Source organism: Drosophila hydei, unplaced genomic scaffold, assembly GCF_003285905.1.
Source record: "Drosophila hydei strain 15085-1641.00,03,60 unplaced genomic scaffold, DhydRS2 tig00008122-arrow-pilon, whole genome shotgun sequence".
NCBI lineage: Eukaryota > Metazoa > Arthropoda > Insecta > Diptera > Drosophilidae > Drosophila > Drosophila hydei.
Genome location: NW_022045833.1, coordinates 3,034,783 through 3,055,072, shown reverse-complemented (window position 1 = coordinate 3,055,072; position 20,290 = coordinate 3,034,783). Strand labels below are relative to the sequence as shown.

Sequence of the window (20,290 nt, the reverse complement as noted above, 5' to 3'; positions counted from 1 at the left end):
AGTTAGTAGTTGTGTGAAGTGCGAGAAATAATTTAGTACATGACTTGGACTTGACTCAATCAGAGTTAGCTCAACAGTTTTGATCTAGATGAAAGGACTGACTTTAATGTGCAGATAGACTTATAGAAAAAATGAAAATTAATTTAAATTTAAAATTTAAAATTTAAAATTTTAATTAAATTTATTTTTGTTATAATATATATTCTGGTCGATCTGCAGTTTTAAGCCTGCCCTCATGTATGTGTATTATATATTTTGATTCCTGTTTTGTCTACTTCAATCTCGAGTAGTACCAAAGCTAGCGGCCTAAAATTTGATATAATTATTCTTGCATTTCCCCTGAACTGGGCATTGAAAAGTTTTTTGGAAAAGCTCAATTAATTTCCCAAAATTGGATTCACTTAGTTTTTTTGGGCATAACTCGAAGATTATAAGAGTCATTGACATTAAATTTAATATGTAAGCTCTCATAAAAACTACACAAATAAGAAATATTTTCTTTTTGGATCGACCAAACCAATATTCCATGAAATAAACTCTATTCTCTGTTTTATCACCGAGTTACAGTTAGAGTAGCTGCAGAAAAATGCTGGAATATTTGAAACAGCAACAGGTCATCTAAGAGTCGTGCACAGCCCACTAAATCACTCTTACGTGTTTCCATTTTTTTTGGGCACTCAGGAAGCAAACTCAGATCGTTGGGCACATGTCAGGCGTTATGAAATTTGCTTTGAGCAGAGCGCTGGCCTACCCGAAAAAACAGGAGAGCAGAAACCAATTGGAAAATCCAAATCCCCTGCTGTGTGTGTGGGCACACTTACCTCAATGCCGGCACGACTCTTGCTATCCACATTCGAGCTACTGAACTCAGTGTCCTCTACGGTGTTCACTGTATTTGTCGAGTTGCCCTCGAGCAGGCCCAATGCTGTGCCGCCAGCAGCTCCTGCTCCGGCAGCTGTGCCAGCTGCTGTGCCGCTCTTATTCTTGGCCGTTGAAAATTTGCCAAGACGTAAGCGCAGACGATTTAATTTTGTGTCCGAAGATGCGCCAGCCGCGGGCTAGAAGAGAGAGGTGTAAGAGAAAGGCTTAGATGAGATGAAGCTGCATTGAATGTTTGAAGTGTTAGAAAAATGAAATTTTATAGCTTTGTTTTTTTTTTCTTGGCATTAATTTGTACAAGAATAGCTGGAAATTTGCATTTACTCAGGGCTGCGACTGCCACTTGAGGCAGTTTCATCTTTTGCTGCTATTGTTGTTGCGCCTTACGCTTCAATAAACCGCAATTTGTACGCATATCCAAGCTGGAGAGGCCTCCCGGAGCTGATGCCGTGCGTTTGGCTTTTACCATATGCATATGTAAGTGGATACGTTCGTAAATAAATTGTGTATATTTGTTACAGTCACGCCATATACATATATATATATATATATACTACAGTGCCTGCTCAAAATAAATTTCACGCTTGACTGCTTCGAGCGCTTGACCTCTTTGATTTTCTCTCTTCTCTTTTTTCACTCCTTTTTTTTCTGCCTTCTTATAGTTGCATCCTTTTTTGCTGTTGTTGTTGCTGTTGTCGTCGCCTTCAATCCCCACCAAATTAAAGTAATTGAGTAGTCAAAACCTTTTGCCTCATCGTCATCGTGCTGACCCTTTGGCCAAGACTCGATATTGCTTTAAATAAATAAAATTATGCTGATTTTGCGTTCGTGTGCGGAAATTTGACAAAAACTAAAAAAAAAATTGAAGTGAAGAAGAGAAATGGACGAAAAAAGTCGTTGGGCCTGGCAAAGTGTTTTGTGTGCGTGTGTGTGCCTGGTCATGCCCTCAGCTCAGTCGCATTTCCCCAAATGGCGTGAATATTTGCGCAAATAGTATTAAATGGATTTGCAGCTAGGACGACGCATGCGACCTTCATTTTGTGGCCAGAACAAGAAGTGTAATTGCTTTGTCGCATGCCAACACCTAAAGTGGCCCTTATTGAGAAGTAGCCAGAGCTCGAGCGGCCTCAACTCCCATAATGGTAGATGGTGAAGGGTCAGCTTATTAAATATTTAAAGCCCGTTGCTTAATTAGAGCAGCGTTTGCAGGTGCAACTTAATCCAACTGGGTGCTGACAGCTATTAGATGGAACTCCTGCTCAGCCTTTCAGTTTTTGAGCCATTTGTCTCTAGCTGGCTAGAACTAGAGCGTAACATGAGAGCGCACGTGTTTCGACTTGAGCTTGAAGTGGGCGAAACGGAAAGTTTGTAAGGCTTGATTTAACTTTGATGTGATTTGATACAAGTTTTAAACAATTTTATAGAATTTAAGACGATTGGACACGACGTGACACGAGCTGATGTGGTTTTTTATAGGGCAATACAGTGCTTAACTTGGCTAAGTATGGATATGACTTCAGTTGAGATGAAACTTAAAACGACACGACACGACTTGATGCGATTTAACACGAGCTGATATGGCTGCGATACGGTCATATACGACATAGCCATGTTTGATATATATCAGACTCGATCTAACACGACTTTTTAACGATAAGACACGACTTGGCACGACTTGACTCGAGCTGCAGTGGCTTTCATAATGCAATACACGATTTCAGTTTTTGATATGGGTTTGACACGACTTAAAACGACTTTAGATGCGACTTAGTAAGACGTGACACGACTTTATGCGATTCGACACGAGCTGTTATGGCATCGATCTAAGACGACTTTTGTCACGACTAGACACGAACTGAAATGCCATTGTTAGCGCAATACACTACTCAGCCTGGTTTGATCTGTCTTCGACGCGACAATACAACTTTGGCATAGTTTAATGAAACTTGACACGAATAGACACGGTTTGATCTATGCTTGTTGCAACTATACACGACTTAAGTTGGTTCGATATCAGTTGATTTGAAACGACTTATTTACTGTGTGATGATTTGGTACTTTCATGATGTGACACGACTTGATGCGAGCTTAACACGAGCTAGACACGAGCTAACACCATTTGACAGCAATTGAATTTGGTATAAGTTTGATTGATTTGAATTGAATTTACACGAGTTAACACAAACTAAGAATATGAATTTTAGTAAACCAATATTAAGTTAATCTATAATAAAGAGGAAAGCTTAACAGTAAAAACAGGAGCTAATAAAACTAAAGTGAAATGAAAATAGAACACGAAATTAAAAGTACAAATAATATATTAAGAATTGTTTATATCAGCTAAGACTAGATTATCTATATACTGTATAAAGTCATAAAACTATTCATAATCAAAAGTAGAATCAATTTCTAATAAGCTTTAAATCTCTAGCTGCTATAAACTACGACTAATCTTATGCAGCAATGTGTGAGTCGAAAACTTTAAGGCATCAATCCATGTTAACTTTGCACATACTACCATTGCGATAGACTCACATATACACGTAGATATACATATATGCATATACGTATGTCTATAGTATGTCTGTAATAATCGCATTTCGTAGGCAAGACGCTAATTGAATTTGCTTTGCGTTTCGCATGCTTGGGATTGCGTATACGCAGCATTGGCTTCGTTTGTGGATTTGCTGCCATGCGGGTAATCAATGCGTAATTGAATCGCTGATAACTTCAAAGACACACACACACACTCGCGCACATACCATAAAATTGGCGTGCTAAACAATTGGCAAAATGGAAGAAAAAAGCGAAAAGTTTGCGCGTGTTGCTCGCACGCTTAGCCATAAAATAGCATGGATTCCCCTTTGGCGTTTGCTTAGATCGAAAACTAAACAACATGGCACATTAACGTTATTTAAATACTAAAGTAAACGCACACACGCACACCCACTCATAGATAAGACAAACTGTAGCTGCTATCCCCAGTGTAGTAAAGTGTAGCACACTTTTCAGCAGCAGCAGCAACGACGATAAGTAAAACCCAGCTCAATGTGTATTTTATGTAGATGTGCCTGTCAGCTGTCGCTATCTATAGACACTCGTATATATATATGTGTGCGTGTGTGTGCACATTTATTTAAGCGTTTGCATAAACGATACTTGGCCGAAGCCATTTTGCCACTTTGGCTAATTTATGTAAATTGTTTTCTTATTTAATTGTTTTTCTTGCGAGACATGTGTTGAGCTTCCACATATCATTGTGTGTCCATGCGTGTGTGTGTGTGTCATAGTCTCTAATGTGTGTGTGTGTGTGCGTGTGTGTATCCAATAATTTCTTTACATGCGATTTATGCTGCACAGTCAGAGTGTGGCCAAAAAATTGTCGCTCAAGTGCCAAGACACAAAGTTGCTGTCAAACAACACTGTGCTACAATAAAATATTTTTATTTAACTTTAAATATATTTTTAATATTTTTTAAATTAATGAAAATTATAATTTGAATATTGTGCGTTGTACATAAAAATTACCTTTGGTAAAAATGAAGTAAAATTGGTTGAAGTCTTGAGTTGTTTAGCATAAAAATGCATTTTTGTATGCCTTGTAGCACAGTGTTAATTAGGCACATTTTTGTTTTATATAATAATTAAAATTATTTTGTCAAGGAAACGCGAATTTTCATGCCACTTTCAGTCGCTGTAAATGAAAATTTAATTCTGTTTTTTATATTGCATGACATGTAGCACAGTGTTACTATGACAGCATTGAGTAAGGAAAAAGGTGTCAACTCAAATATGACTCCATTTGAATATAATACATTTGTATGCCTTGTAGCACAGTGTTAATGTGTTTTCTTTGGTTTTACATATGAATTTCAATTACTTTGTGTGTTGAAGTAACTTTTTGTTGAGTTTTCTATCAATTTATAACTGCTCATTTTGAATATGGAATTCGAGTCGAACTGTATATCATGTAGCACAGTGTTAATGTGCTCGCTGTTGCTTAATGAGCTTCATTGCGAAGCGAAGTAGATATAAAGTTAATTTACTTTCAATTTAAAGTTTCTGAAATTGACACTGAATTTCATGTTGTGTAGCACAGTGTTAATATGAAAGTGTATTAAATATTAATGTAAATTAAATATTAATGTCAAGTGAACTAAATTTATATATAAATCTGACTTTAATATGGAATTTCAAATTTATCTGTATGCCATGTAGCGCAGTGTTAATGTGCCAGCTTTTGTATAGATGTGTATATATAAAAAGAGAGAAGAAAAACACAAGTTGCAAACGTGTGCGGCATATGGACAATTTTGGCCAAAATCTGCTCGGGTTCTTGTCGCTGCTGCCTGCCTGTTTGTCATATGGTTCTGGTCATAATGTCAATATCTCGAGCAATCAATTTGAGCTGCTGTCAGTTGCCGTTGTTGTTGCTTTTGTTTGCAAATGTAATTGTGATTATGTTCGAGTGGTCAAGGCGGGCACTCAAGGAGAGAGGGAGAGACTCTCACTTTATCAGTGTTGTTGAGTGCAAAACATCTGGGCGTTCTTGTCAGCATCACTTGGCCATGAAGAGGGACACTCCAAAGACCGATTGCTTTTTGTGTTTAATGTTACATTATTATTAATGTTTGCCCTTATTGTTGCTGCTGCTGTTGCCGTGTTGTACTCTGGTGAGTCGTGTGTGGCATTAGTCGCATAGCCAAATTACACATAATACCTGCTCGCTCAATTTGCTTAATTGCCTTTCACTATCGTATATTATGTTAATTACAAAATCAATGCAGCCGCCTATACGATGGCATAAATAACATCAATTTTCTGTTAGAAATCTAAGTTTATATGCTGCTTAACATGTGTGTTGTCTGTTAACTAAATTTAACATTTTTATATGAGAACTCTCGTTAGCTACTGTTGACTTAGCAATCAATATGTTGTAGTTGTAAATAGCTCTGCCTAATAGCTATTGACAGTTAACAGCTTATTTGCGATATTTAGTTCCTTTCTCTAAATCTCTTCCGCTATATTAATCAAGTGCTCCTTCCAACTGCTGTTAACTTAACAGCCTAAACCTATGCTAAATCAAGATTTTTCTGTTATATGCCTACTTTTGAGTTTAGGAGTCTTAGTCTTAGGACTTAACTTGCAGGTATATAAACTCTCAACAGATGCAGAATATATTAATACATAGACTACTTTACTTAACCTCAATCAAACAATGTTTGCCGCATAAAGTTGCAATTCATGCCATAGTACAAAGCTTAGCTGGAATTGCATATTAAATATACATATATAAAACTGTATTTATGTATATTTGTATGTATATCTTTATGTATATATCTGCGGCTCTGATCTATGTAAACTGCATTTCAATTAAAATAACACACATTAAAAATTAAATATTATGTGCTAAGCTGCGTGTCGATGTTCAACATTAGTTGAATTTTATTAGTTGTTGATGCAATTTAAATCATTCGCAGAACAAATTTCCGTTAGCCAGTTAGCCAAATGCCACTTGGCGCTTCGAATTGGCCATAAATATGCTAAATGCAAATGCAATTAACTCAAATTTATGTGCTGCCAGCGGAACAGAAATAACAACATTTTCTATACGCGCTCATGGACGGCATGAAGAAGAGTATATTGGCTTTGCACAATTACAGACTGATGCTATTGCAGCTAGAGACTTGAAATTTGTTTTTCTATGCTTTCTTTCTGATGTACATTTAGTTGGATTCGGCGCACGAACGTGTATTGTGCAGTCGCTTAAACTCGACTGCAAAGTTTTTGCTTTTTTGTAGCGAAATATCCAAAAAACTTTGCTACAACAAATCTTTATTAAATACAAAAAAAGGAGAGATGAAGAAGATGGAAAAATTGTAACAAAAAGCGCGCAGCGGGCGAGCTGCGAAAGTTGTTGTTGTTGTTGTAGTTGCTGTTGTTGTATGTTAGTATAAACCCTCGTCAAGTTGCAGGAAAGCAATTTTCAATTTGAAAGCATTTAGTTGAATAAAAAAGGAATAACAAGAGAATAATTCGAATGCCAATGGCTAGGCGTTAGCTAAATGCTCTGCTTAGCTCAAATGGAAAGCTCATGGAAAACAGAGTTTAAGAATTCATAGAACTTACACCGATTTATTGATTAAGTTTTTACTCACATTTATTAATTAAAAAATCTGTTTTAAAATGGCTATAGAAAAGTTCAGGTAAAAGCTGTGAGCAAAATTTTAAGACTATTAACTTTTTTAGACAGTTTATAAGATGTTTAGCTACATTTATTTTTTAATTTTAATTGTTATATTCTCTGGTGTAAAAGCTTAAAAGCTCATAAAAGATAAAGGCAGAATCAGAAGGTTCATGACTTGAAGATTTCTTAAAATGATTTAAGCAATCTTTTAATCTTTTTAATCTCTATCAATCAATCTTTTTAAAGCTCTATAATAAGTTGCACTTCATATGAAAGCACATTAAAGACCTTGCTTATCTCACACTAAGCTTTTGTGCCCAAAGCCTTGAAGTTGTAACGATCCTTTAATCCTTTTAAAGTATTGCAAAATTAGCTACGTTCAACTAAGGCTTACAAATTGCTTCACTTAGCCAATAAGCCGCATGGCAAGGGCAACAAAATGCTTGCGCTGAGTGGGGTAAATATATTTTAAAATCAACAAGCAGCCCAGGCCAGGCCAGGCCAGTGAGTGGCACTAAATGGATGCGTGTAGCTGACTGTACGTGTATCTCGCTGTGTGTGTGTGTGTTAGTATGCTGGTATTGGTATTGGCATGCGCCTGCTGACATGTAACTAACACAGTCACACACACACACGCCGGACATCGCTGGGACATGTGTACGTTGGCAAATAGTGGACAACTTGTCTTGTTTGCGCATTGAATTTGTGATTCCAATGACTTTTTGTCAGCTTCGCACTGCCCTATGCGATTCTCTTAGGTGCCTGAGTGGGTGTGTGTGTGTGTGTGTATGTGTGTGTGCGTACGTTCGTAAGTGGTTGCAAACATTTCCACGTCAAATGGTCATTTTCAATTTAGTCAAAGCATTAAGCTTAAGCTAAGTAGCTGCGGTCCAGCATCTGCTAGTTATAGACAAAACAAAACAAAAAAGAAAAAGTAGAAATAGAAGAAAGAACTGATACAGAAATATCTTATAGAGAGACCTTTCAATGATGTAAGCTGTACGAAGTGCAAATGCTCTAGTTGGAGACTGACAGCTTCAGGGTGAGCGCCCTGATTCAGATTTGTAAGTTAACAGAGTTGCAGAAGAGAGGCAGAGCTTAAAGAAAAGCCTTAACAGAAGTGAGTTGCAATCAGATGTTAACAGCTAACAGCTTAACAGAAGCGAGGCTGCAGACTGTGAATGTTAAGCTAACAGAGCAAGAGAGTGAGAGCAGAAGATAGCAGCTGTTCTGCTTAACATAGACGAAATGTTAGAGCTATGCCTGAACTTAACATCTGCGAACTGTAGCTTTGGTAAGGCCTTTAAGGCTTACAATAATTATATAATTATAATTATAATTATATGCTGACAAGGCTTGATGCTTATTCAAATGTTGAGTAAATGTTCATGAAGATAGAGTATTATTATCAAGCGTTCCTACTTGCTAAGGTATAAAAAAATGGTATTTCAATTTAGTATACATATACATGCATACATACAGACATATAAACATATATGCATACATACACGCATACATGCATACACTCATATATACACCTACTTATGTACACTCAGCAACAGCCGATTTGCCTTAGGTTTTTCACGCTGCCCTTTTTGCAGCTGGCAGCGCACTTGCTCCAACGAATTTCTAAATGCATTTTTAAACACTTGAATGAAGTTCAGTTGCCTAATTACATTTGGGCGCCCGAAGGTTGTGGCCAAATATCGTGAGCATCTTGCATATATGTTAAGGGCATATTTCGCATCAGTTCAAGCCGAAGTCTTTGTGTGGGGGCGCCCCCACAGCCTAATAGCTTTTCCACCTCTTGTCCTTTCTATCTGCTGCTTTCTATCTACGCCCTTCTACAACCTTCTGTGCCCGCTCGGCGCTGACCTTTGACTTGGTCTCTTGTCTCGAGTCGATTTTGTGGCTGCCTTCGCGGTTAACTTCATTAGAGTGCATAATTGCAGGGCTTTGGTTGCATGGCAAATTGTGCTGCGGCTTTAGGTTTAACCGTCTGCCACACACAGGGTGTTTCACTTAGCTGCTGGCATAGCCAGCCTTGAGTTGGTTGAGCGACGCAACACGCTGTATACAATTGATTGCTATTTAGTTTTGGTTATTCAAGAAATTTACAGGTCGAAAAGCTGAAATATTTTTCTTTTGTAATTTCAGCTTATTTGCAAAGCTGCATTTAGAAACTTGTTAAAAATTTAGAGGTCAGTAATGGATAGCTTTTCAATTTTGTATCATCTTATGGCCAGCTTAACAGTTTGATGGCGAAAATATGGTCGAGGACGTGGGCGTGGTCTGGCTGGCTGTTGCAGTTTAGCAAAAGTTAAGAATTTAGCTCTAAATTGGTTATTGATTCTTAAGGTAATGCTTTGAAAGTGGAATTTTTGGCAAAATAATATTTTAACTTGCTTTTCTGTTTGAGCATAAGAGCTGAGCTCTGAAGTTGGCATTTTTCAGTTTAAATTCACATAAATCTATATTCCCTTATCAAATCTCTCTAACATAGCCACATTTCCAGTGCTTTCTGCAACTTAATATATCTTAACGGGTGTAGCCAACTTAAACCAAATTTTTTGGATTATTTTTTCCGTTTATGCTTGAATATTTGCAACAATAAACTTGCCACCTGGCTTGGGGTATCTCCTAGTCGTGCAGGCTAGTTCCTATGAGAGCATCTATACAAGGTGATTAGGGAATTGAAAGTTTCTTTTCAAGAAAAAATAAAATGAAAATTTAAGCCAAATGGCAAAGTTGTGATACACAGATTAAGCAACAGCTTGAAACTGAATCTTGAATAGAATCAACAGCCGAGTTGATTTAGTCAACTTAATCAGCACAGCTAACTGTACTTTGATCTCACTTATGTTAAGCTCAGCATTAGTATTCACCTGATTATTGTTGGCCGTCATGTCAACAGGGCGCGGTCGGCGACGATGGATGCGCTTTCTAGCTGTCTGATAGATTTTCCAGTATAGCGCCAAAATAACCAGCAGTGGCACATAGAAGGTGCAACAAGTGGCAAATACCTATTGGAAAAAAGAAAGTGGAATAAGTAGATAAGAGGTATATCAGTTATATTACCTGGTAGGCCACATCCTGCGAGACCATGCACTTTTGCTGCTCGATGCGTTGCAAATAATCTGGATCCTTCCAGCCGAATTGTGGCGCTAGCGAGACAATAACAGATGCGGTCCAAACGCAAAATATCATCATGAAGACGCGGTTGCTGGTGCGTGAATGGATGTAATCAATGTTGGTCACAGCCCAATAACTACAACAGGAAAAAGAAGAAAAAAACGTAGAATATAGAAAATGGCAAATAGAAAATAGAGCAACAACAATAAGAAAACTTTTTATTTTTATTAACAATTGTGCAACACTTGAGACGCGGTTTTTTGTTATTTACTTTCTCTGAAACGCGCACAAAATGCAAATGAAATGCTGCATAAATCTAGGCAAGCACTCACACACATACACACACACACACACACACACACATATGGCACAGCGTCAAAGTAAAGAAACGTGTTCGATATTCGAATTCCGTTCAACAGTTTTTTTCTATTTTTTTTATTTAGAACATTTTGTTACCATCTTTTTTTTTGTTGCTTTACTGTTTGTATTTGTTTTGCCTCTCGGACGTTTTTTTCCTTTTTTGTTGGGTTTTGTGTGCCAAAAACATGTTTTATGTATGCAAACCGGTGAGTGTGCGTGTGTATGTGTGTGGCAGCCAAGCGAGGCATTTTTGAAATTTCCATTTCTAAAGATTGAGCCGCCCGAGTCAGTCCACACAACTTTGTAATGTTGTTTGCCAGTGAGTCGAAAAAAAAAATGGAAAATTTCCCATTCGCTCTTGAGTTCAATTCGTTTGAGTTTTCGAAAAGAATTAACTTAATTATAATTGGATTGAAGTGAAGGAATTTCCATACTAGATATTTTCAATTGAATGTTTTTCAATGGAGAACAGAAATTTATCCTAATGGGATTAAAACTAAATTTTACTTCTATTCAATTTTCTCTTCCCAAAATGCTTTTTCGATTTGAACTTTAATCAATGTGAATTGTGAATAGGAAAATAATTGTTATTTTGGTAAGCAAAAAATAGAAAAGAAGTGCTCGAATTCAAGGGAAATTAGAGAAATACATAGCTTTTTCGAGCTTCCCTTGACTTAATTTGGACCTTCAATTCAATTATCTAAAATATTAAATTATAAATATACTGACCTATTAATGGATTCTACTGATTTTTATTAGATACGACACGTGGGTATTAATCTATTTTTCATAGCTATATTACTCAAATTTCGAAATTGTCTTATTAAATTTCCCAAGCGTAAATCAATTCTTAATTTTTACGTTTAAGAAATAGAACAGTTTAAAACAAAACTTAAAGTTCTAGCTAGAGTATCAACAAAGTTTTCTATACCCAAAGCTAAACTATCTTTTTTAGTTACCCACTTGTTCAGACTGTGAGTAGAGCAACATGCCTAAACGAGTTTTTAAATGCTACGTGTATGGTAACTGGCACATACACACACACACAGTGACACACACATACATATACTGGGTGTTATGAAGCAGGCTTTAAACGTATTGGTACTTCAACGCTTGTTGCTTGGGGCCAAAGGCTTTAAGAATGCCAACTATTCAACTGTGTGGCATAGATAATCACGTCCTAAGGCAGGCAGGCAGCAGCTAGAGCAACAACTCTGTGTTGTTGTTGATGCTGTTGCTGCTGCTGCTGCTGCTGAGGTGGCAGCCATTAAGCGGCTTTTTAGTTTTGAAGTTTTGTCAGTGTTCAAAAGGTTGTTAACCACAGCAAACCAGTGGTTATGCGTGTGTGTGTGTGAGTGAATGAATGTCAAATTAATGCCGGCAAACCGCACATTTCAAAATTTGACTGCAGAACGACGTACAATATCTTTAACTACAATACTGACCGCAGCGCTTAAAGTGGCAACACGAACATCGACAACAACAACAGAAATTTGTTTATGTATTAATTAAACACAATTTGCATAAACAAATATTATGCCAGGCTATGCTAGAGCGCAAACAAACGTGTTTGTAAGTTTAAATCAACAATTAATTAAGTTGACAAAGCACTCGAGACGAGCAGCTGATAGCTACTTCATATATGTCTATATATATCTATATATAGCCGTATTAAATGTTCTGTAAACTTTGCTAAGTGCCCCTGGGCGTCGTATATATACATACATATGTGCATATGTATGTCTGTCTGCGCATCTGTATGTGGAGCATCATTTAATTTGCGCCCACTTACACGCTAATGACAGCTGCATAAATATAAATATAATTATCGATATGTTGTGCATTTGTTTAAAACTTAATTAAATGGCACTCAATTAAGAGCTAACCGTGCATCTGGGTCTTTAGCTGTTAGGTAAGAGAACGCTGAACGACTATGCAATACTCTGTGGTAGACAAAATAACAGTTGATGTGTGAGGAATGCCTCTAATCTTTTATAAAATTATTTCAACTGTTAGCTTTAGACAGGTTTTTGCATACACTGTAGTGTGTATGTGTAGTGTAGAAAAATATTTAAGGAATTTTATAAACATATATAGTAGGGAATACCTTTAATCCTAAACAGAAAAATTTTATTCGCAGATTTAGTGCAACGGAATCATATAATAGACATAAGAAGAATTCAGGAATTGTGTACAAATATAAGTTTTAGGGAATACCTCTAATGTAAGAGATAACTAAATTTATAACTATTTATATCAAGTGCAAGCGAGTGAATACCCCATAAAAATCAATTTTAATTGAAACTTAAGCGGAAAATCAATTAAATATTTATTCAGTTTAATTTAGTGAATACTTCAAATAAATACTGAAATAAGGATAGGTACTAATCGACTTAAATTTGGATTTAGGGAATTAAAGGAATACCTCTCTTGTAGTATATATTATTTGTTATAAATTAATTGTTATTAAATTGTCAAAAAGTAGCTTAAAAATGGGCTCAACTGGAAAATGTATATGAATTATTAGCATAATTTAGAAAATGAATGGAATTTCGATGTATATCGATAAGTTCATATAAATAGCCGAAAATCTTATTGAGTCTTATAATTATTCCCATTTGATGTATCGAAGATTAAAAGCAGTTGATTAGATAAACAGTTCATGTTAGATAGATAGAGAAGGAGATGATTTTAAAGAAGGAGCATGAAAGGCGAGTTAGCGAAGCAGAGGCGGAGTGCCAAAAACTTTCTGAGAAAGAATTTAAATTAAGCTGCTCTACTCCCCTCGTAGCTCGTAATTTCCATTAAACTTTGCTCTACAAAAAACCCTTTCATTATTTTTTATCCATTTATAAACAGATTTTCTTCAGCTATTCCCAAATGGTTTTTGGCCTCAAAGAGTTCAGGCCCCAGAGCAAATGTCAAATGGCAAACACGTGTTAGCAGCTGCAGTCGGTTTGTCAGCTTGTTTATGAGAAATGATTGTGGAAGCGTTTATATATTTAGCTATAGATAAATATATATATATATATATATTTGTAAGTTGATATTAAACATACGCCTCATATGCCTGCCTCATCGATAATAAATAATAATGAATGATGTTGATAGTTGATGACTTTTGTCTGGACAGCTGCCACCTGCTGTCTGGGTCAGCTACGAGTGACTGCCTGGAGACAGAGGGGGAGAGAAAGAGAGTGAGGCTCGGCTGCCACGCCCCTTTGATGCCTCCCGCACTGTCTGCTCTCACATTTTTCATTAGCATAATATAATCGACTTCAAGTTGGCAATTTTGATTGACTGCTTAAAATTAATGGAATTTTGTGATTTTCCTGTCAATTTTCTTTATTTTTTCTTCGCTTCTTTTTCTTTTTGGCAATTTTAATACAATTTTCGTTGGGAGGGGGAGGTAAAGGCGCCGTAGCTGATGCGTCTCGCATGCAAATTAATAGCGCTAGCTAATAAAGTGCCTGTCATGCAATGCGATATTACTCATACGACTCGTTGTCGACTCTAAGCGATATTACTCATACGTCGCGCTGTCGCATATGCTGTTTCTTTTTCGTCTATTTTTTTGTGTGTACATCATAAATTTGTTAGGGCCGCTATTCAATTCAATTGAATTGAAGTCAATCAATTTATCAAGTACAGCCAGCTAGGCAGAAATTCATCTGATGAATTATAACAATTTATTGTACGCCAAACAATTTAAATGCGATTTTTCCATTATGTTAGCGCGCGTGTGGGTGTGTGTGTGATAAATGTGCGGCACTCGAGTGTAACACTTTTTTAATGCATTTAAAAAATGCGCGCCTAGCACACAAAAAAGCCATTACTCTTGCTACTCCCACTGGATGGCAAACGCATGTTTTTTTTAGCTCTTTTTTTTAGCTTCTCCAGCTAAAATTTCGCCTAATTTGCCAAGCCAAGCACAGGCTTAGTCTCGCCCTCTATTTATATCTATATATTGGGATTTGTATACACATTTTCAATTATGATTTGTCACACGCTGTTCATAAATTCTCATGACTCGGCGAAATGGCGCGAAAATTGTTATTGAAGATAAAGCAACAAAAATGGGTCTGAGTAAAAATAAAAAAATCAAATTAATTTAGCTCAACTTTTAAGCTGTTCATAATTAATTGAATTTTTATAATGTCGAGTGTTGGTCAATATTTGTTTTATCGACTTGTTGTCGTTGTTGCTGTTATTGTTAATGCGCTGACAGCGGTTGACTGCATATTTAATGCCTGTCAACTGGTATGCGTTTATTGTTTTTTTTTTTTTATTTTTATAGTCGAATAATCTTTAGCTGATGCACTTTAGCTAATGGCAGCATGCGCTTGGGTTTGGGCATTTTTAAGGCTGTTTGTTGAGCTTAGTAGAAAGAGTTGTGACATTTTGAAGTCATATAATATAATATAATATAATATAATATAATATAATATAATATAATATAATATAATATAATATAATATAATAGTAATAATAATAATAATAATATTAATAGTATATGAGCAATAGTTCGTTTTAGTTATTTTTTGAGAGCTTTATTCATATATATAAATTAAAGTATAAAATATATTTCGTCTTTTTTCGATTTCTCATGCGCCTAAAGAGCATTTAGTCTTCAGCACTATTCATATGTGTATATGTATCGATATATATACATATATATGTATATATATATCCTATATTTTTAGTCTTTGTATTTGAGGCTAATCGATCACATTACGCTCGTATGGTAAAACGTTCGTCTATTGTTTTAATTTTTCAATTTCGAGGCAAAAATATTTTACGCTTGTTACCTGCGGCTAACGACAGCAATTTTTCAGTTTACAACAATATTTTGTGCTTTTCTTTTTTAGAAAAAAAAAAAGAATAAAAACGGTAAAAAAAAGCGCAGTTGAACAAAAGATAAAAATGGAAAACAAAACGTGGCATACAAAAATGCATTCCACACTAGACAAATAACAATAGGCGGAGGCCGACAACAACAACCGCTACAACAACAACGGGGGCACATGTAAATGTGGGCGTGGCACAGGCCGGGTTGAGGCTGGGTTTTGTGTGCGTCGTTTTTATTTTGTTTTTTGTTTTTTTGCTCTGCCCTGCGGCAGCTGGTGGCATGATTAAATTTTTGCAAATTACGAACAACTGCCTGCGCTCTCTTTCTCTCTAACCACTAAATGTTGCAACTTGAAGATGCTAAAAATAGTAAAAACTAAATAAAATTGAAATAAAAATCAAATTGGCCTTTGCCCAAAAAATCATCAAAAATATTGAAAAATTGATAAAAATGCATTTCAAATTGGTTTTCTCTATGCAAAATTAAGGTTTTATGAAACTAGTCCAAATAAAATATTTTCCAATAAATTTCGAAAACAAAGTGTGCTAATTGAGAAAGAAACATAATATTAACATGTGACTTCATATAAAACATCAATTTTCACACAGTGTAATAGAAATAGCCCTATTTAAAGCTTTGTTTGCTTAACTTTTCAAATCGCATCTATTTATTAGTTATTATCTCTCTTTAGTTCTTTAATTTTCAATCAGCTTTCAGCATTTGCATTTTACCTAAACGTCGCCTAATTAGTTATTGATTTTCATATACAATATCTACAATATATATACATATATATTTATTTGTATATATTCATTTCACATTCAGTTATATTTTAATTATAATTTCCAATGGTTCAACACGTCGTATGATTGATACATAATTTCATTTTATACACAGTCATATTTTATATTTTCATTCGCATTAAAAATGAGTTGGCTGGGTATAACAGGTAGCAGGTTTACTGCATGGCAGATTGCCAATATATATATAATTGATATATATATAATTGATCCGGATAAAAAGATCAGCTGGTGTCCAATTGTCTGTCAGCCTATCTATCGAGATCGAAAAATAACGAATTAGAAATTTCAAATATTAGACATTCTTCTCTAATAATAATATCGATAACTTTGCACCCAAAATCGATAAAAATCGATAACAAACTTATTCTTTTCAACCATATCTCACACATTTAAGCTGCTAGGTTCCTACAATTTAATATATTACTTCTACTATAGTGTACAGAAAAGGGAGTTATTCAGTTTATGTATACCTCCACCCAAACTTATGTTTATACCATATGAAAAGGAGTGCTTACAGTTGCATAAAAGTCTCAGGGTATCTCCGAGTCATTCACTCTTTCATCATGCCCACATGCACTTTATTGCTCTTGTTAAGATTATTATGACGATTATTTTATAATAATACAAACAGGCGTTGGCTGTCGCCCCAAATCAATTAGCATAATAAATGCATTTCCATATTGAAGTCTTTTTGAGCTTTATTATTGGACATCCGTTGCGAGCGTGTGTCGCATTAACTGAGAGCCAACTCATTAGCTGGCAGGCAGGCAGGCAGGCCAACACGTGGCAACAATTTTTTAATGTATCCACAATTTATTTGCTATGTACTAAGAGTCGAGAGGCGTTGCGTCGGTTATGCTGACATGCACGGCTCGCTCTTTCTGTCGCAGTCTCTCTGGTTTGCCTTACAGCGAAATTCAATTTAAAACATGCTTACGTGGCTTGCGCATTTGCCTCGGGGTCTGTTGCGAGCTGTTGCCCCACAGGTTGCCAGCTGTCCAACTGCCTGCCAACCAGCCGGACGGTCTGTCTGGCTGCTGCCTGACGGCCTGCTCGGCGGTCCAGCATGCGCGCAGACAGCACTTAACTCTAGGCTAACAATGTGCCAGTGTTGTACAGCAACAAATTAAATAGCTTTCAATTCCCTTTACAACAGTCTTGTTAGATATATAATATATATATATTAAGTTCATAATGTGACCTTTAAGTTATTTGATGTATAATGTATTTTTTTTGCTTTGTCAGTGTTGGTCAAGAGCCTTAGCTTGTCTTACAACACTCAATTATAATTTTTAATTATAAAATATAAAAAAGTTTGCTAAGCAGCTTTTCAAGCAGTCATTCTTAGACTAACTAACACTGAACTAGCTTTCAACGCTCTTTACAACCCTAACTATAAATATTAAATTTTGTAATGCAACTCGTTGTTTTTTTTTATATAGTTTTATATAGTTTTCTAGCTTATCTTATCTTATAGCTAATTTTAATCGGGCCTTAGCAGTGTTGTAAAACAGCTTGATAGTAGTTACCTTTATTTAAATTCTATTTAAATTTTCTGTTCTCGTTTTGCATTTTAAACTATTTTCATATCTAGTTTTCCCTATTGTCTAACACTCAGCCAGTGTTGGTTAATAACTTAAATTGTAGTCCCTTTGCCCTACATAACTAGCTTTATATATTACATTTCTTATGCCATTTTTCGCTTGTTTTCTTTGTAATGATAAATTTTAATCAAGTTTTTATGTTGTGGTTTTTTTTGGTCACTTATTATTTATGTTTCTTTTACTTTTGTTTTTTTTTTTTCTTTAGCGGCGACCTACAAATTTATATGAGCAGAAATTACGTACATATTCTTTTTATGTGTGTGGGTTAGTTGCTGTTGGGTATATAGACTAGCAGACTCAGTTTGACAAAAAGTTGATGTTGAGTTTGGGAGGCTTGAAGTTAAGAATTTTAAGCTAAGGAATAAATATTTTTTTTTTTAGTAAACATTAAATTTTAGAAAAATCTAAAAAATATAAAATAATTCAGAAAAATGTTTTATTAAAGCTTTCTTATAAAAAGACAATTAATTTTAGAAATTGCTCTTAAAATTTGATTCCTTTTTTCTTAGAATTTAAACGTTCATGTTTAGGATTTTAGGATGGATTTTAAAATAATAGAAATAAAATTCACAAAAAGTTCGTGAAATTTCAATGCTTCTTTGAGACTATCTGAAATTTGATTCAAATGGTAGAAATTATCAAAATTTTATTTCTAAGTATTCTTGAAATTTTAATTATCTTTATTTTAAAAGTTTATAAAATTTGACGACTTTATTTAAGAGTCTAGAAATTTTGGGCAGTCGTTGAAATTTTTATACTTCATATTCAAGAGTATTTTCTAGCTGATAAGCTGGCAATTGCATTGCTTTTATAGTTTGCTATTTTGTCTCTTGTGTATGTGTGTATGGGAAAGTTTTCTACTGGGCGCACAGCTGGCACAGGATGCGTCTTCATGTTGATTACAGGCCGCTGCTTCGCATATGTGTCCTGTGCGTGTGCGTGCCTTCTGTTCAGAACTGTTCTGTTCAGTGCGTGCAGTCATAAGGGGACAGCAATTATAATTTATGACACAAAAACAAGAAACTTATGTAAATTGCAAGGCGGGGCAACAGTCGCAACAGCATGACTGAAAAAATATGGAAAAACAAAAGAAAAACCAAGCAACAGCAGACGCAGCCTCCGCCACAGACTCAGCCTCAATTTCAGGAGCAGACGCAGTTTGCAGTCAAGTGCGTTGATTGCTGTCTGTCTGCCAGTTTAGTTGCAACCTGCTGTGTTGCCCCCCTTTCAATGCATTTGCATTTTCAGCTTTAGCGAAAGGAACGCAACAATTCAGCAAAAGGCACAGCTCAATTACATTTAATAAGCCAGTTGCCCCACAAGGGACATTTTGACTTGACAATATGAATAAAAATGCAGTCGGGGCTAAATGATTATTTACTGACTATTGCCAGAGTCAAGAGCAGTTTTTTCCGCGCAAAATTTGGCGCAAAATTGTGTGAAAATTGTGAAAATATATTTGTTGGCTAACAATGGCTTTACAACTGTGCTACAGTTTTTGGCTTGTTGGCTTCACTTTTCGACTGCTCAGTTGGTTGTCTGTTATTTTCTGTGCGTGTGTGTGTGTGTGTTTTGCTCGCTCTAGCTGCGGCTTGTGGCCAAGTTTCCTTTACGGTGGCAAAAGTTTTTGGTCCAAACCGTAAACCGACCATTAATCACACTGCGTGCCCAAACTTTGCTAAACGCAAAACTAAATACAAACAAACCTACAAATGAGCACAAATGCAAATATATATATATATATATATATATATATATATATATATATGTAGATCTGTTGATTTATATACGTGCTTCTATGCATATGCCTAAGTAAGTCCAACTTAATGCCTAATATAACCGCAAACTTTTCAATTGCAAGTGAATAAATAATATTCATTTGCGCTTTTATGTTTTTTTTTTTCAAAGCATTTTGAATACCCTGTTGGACAGTTTCAGGGGTATATTAGCCATATTCAAATATTATTTTTAAAGTATTTTTTATATGAGTATTGAGCAATTGCTAAACTCAATCAATTGCAGCTCAATAATATATTAAATTGCTTTTATTTTACGCTGTCAATTTTTTTTACAATATTCCTGCTTCAAAGTAGCTTGCAGGGTATTTTCGAGGCGACTACTTAGCCTAAGACCTTCTTAAATGCCTTCCAATAAAATATTTTACACTGCCAAGACTTCTCTTCCCCTTTAATTGAGCTCAAATAACTTACAGGGTATCTGACAGTCGATTACTTAGCTTGCCTTTTGCTTTCATTATTATAATTTACTTTATTTTATTTTTATATTTTTTTTGGTATCATTTTAATGCAGTTTATGGTTAGCCTTTCAATTTGTGTTGAAAATTTTTCACTTGTGTGCCATTTGTCTTGGCCAGGCACGCCCCCTGCAAAGGGCTTGCTAGACCAGTTGGAACCACAGGCGAGTCTGTCTCTCAGTTGATTTATTTGAATTTCAATTTACTTTCTCGCACTGATTA

At 35.5% G+C, this 20,290-nt stretch overlaps 1 protein-coding gene across 1 annotated transcript in view; it reads right to left on the bottom strand.

Annotated features, from left to right (window-relative positions):
* The window catches only part of LOC111602348 (5-hydroxytryptamine receptor 2A), a 45,397-nt gene that overhangs the window by 8,867 nt on the left and 16,240 nt on the right, over positions 1 to 20,290 (bottom strand). Inside the window, exons 5-7 of the mRNA XM_023319360.2 lie at positions 10,145 to 10,334; positions 9,952 to 10,089; positions 822 to 1,058 (exon numbers count right to left, since the gene is read on the bottom strand). Of these exons, the coding sequence (XP_023175128.1) occupies positions 822 to 1,058; positions 9,952 to 10,089; positions 10,145 to 10,334 (565 nt within the window). The remainder of the gene's footprint in view (positions 1 to 821; positions 1,059 to 9,951; positions 10,090 to 10,144; positions 10,335 to 20,290) is intronic.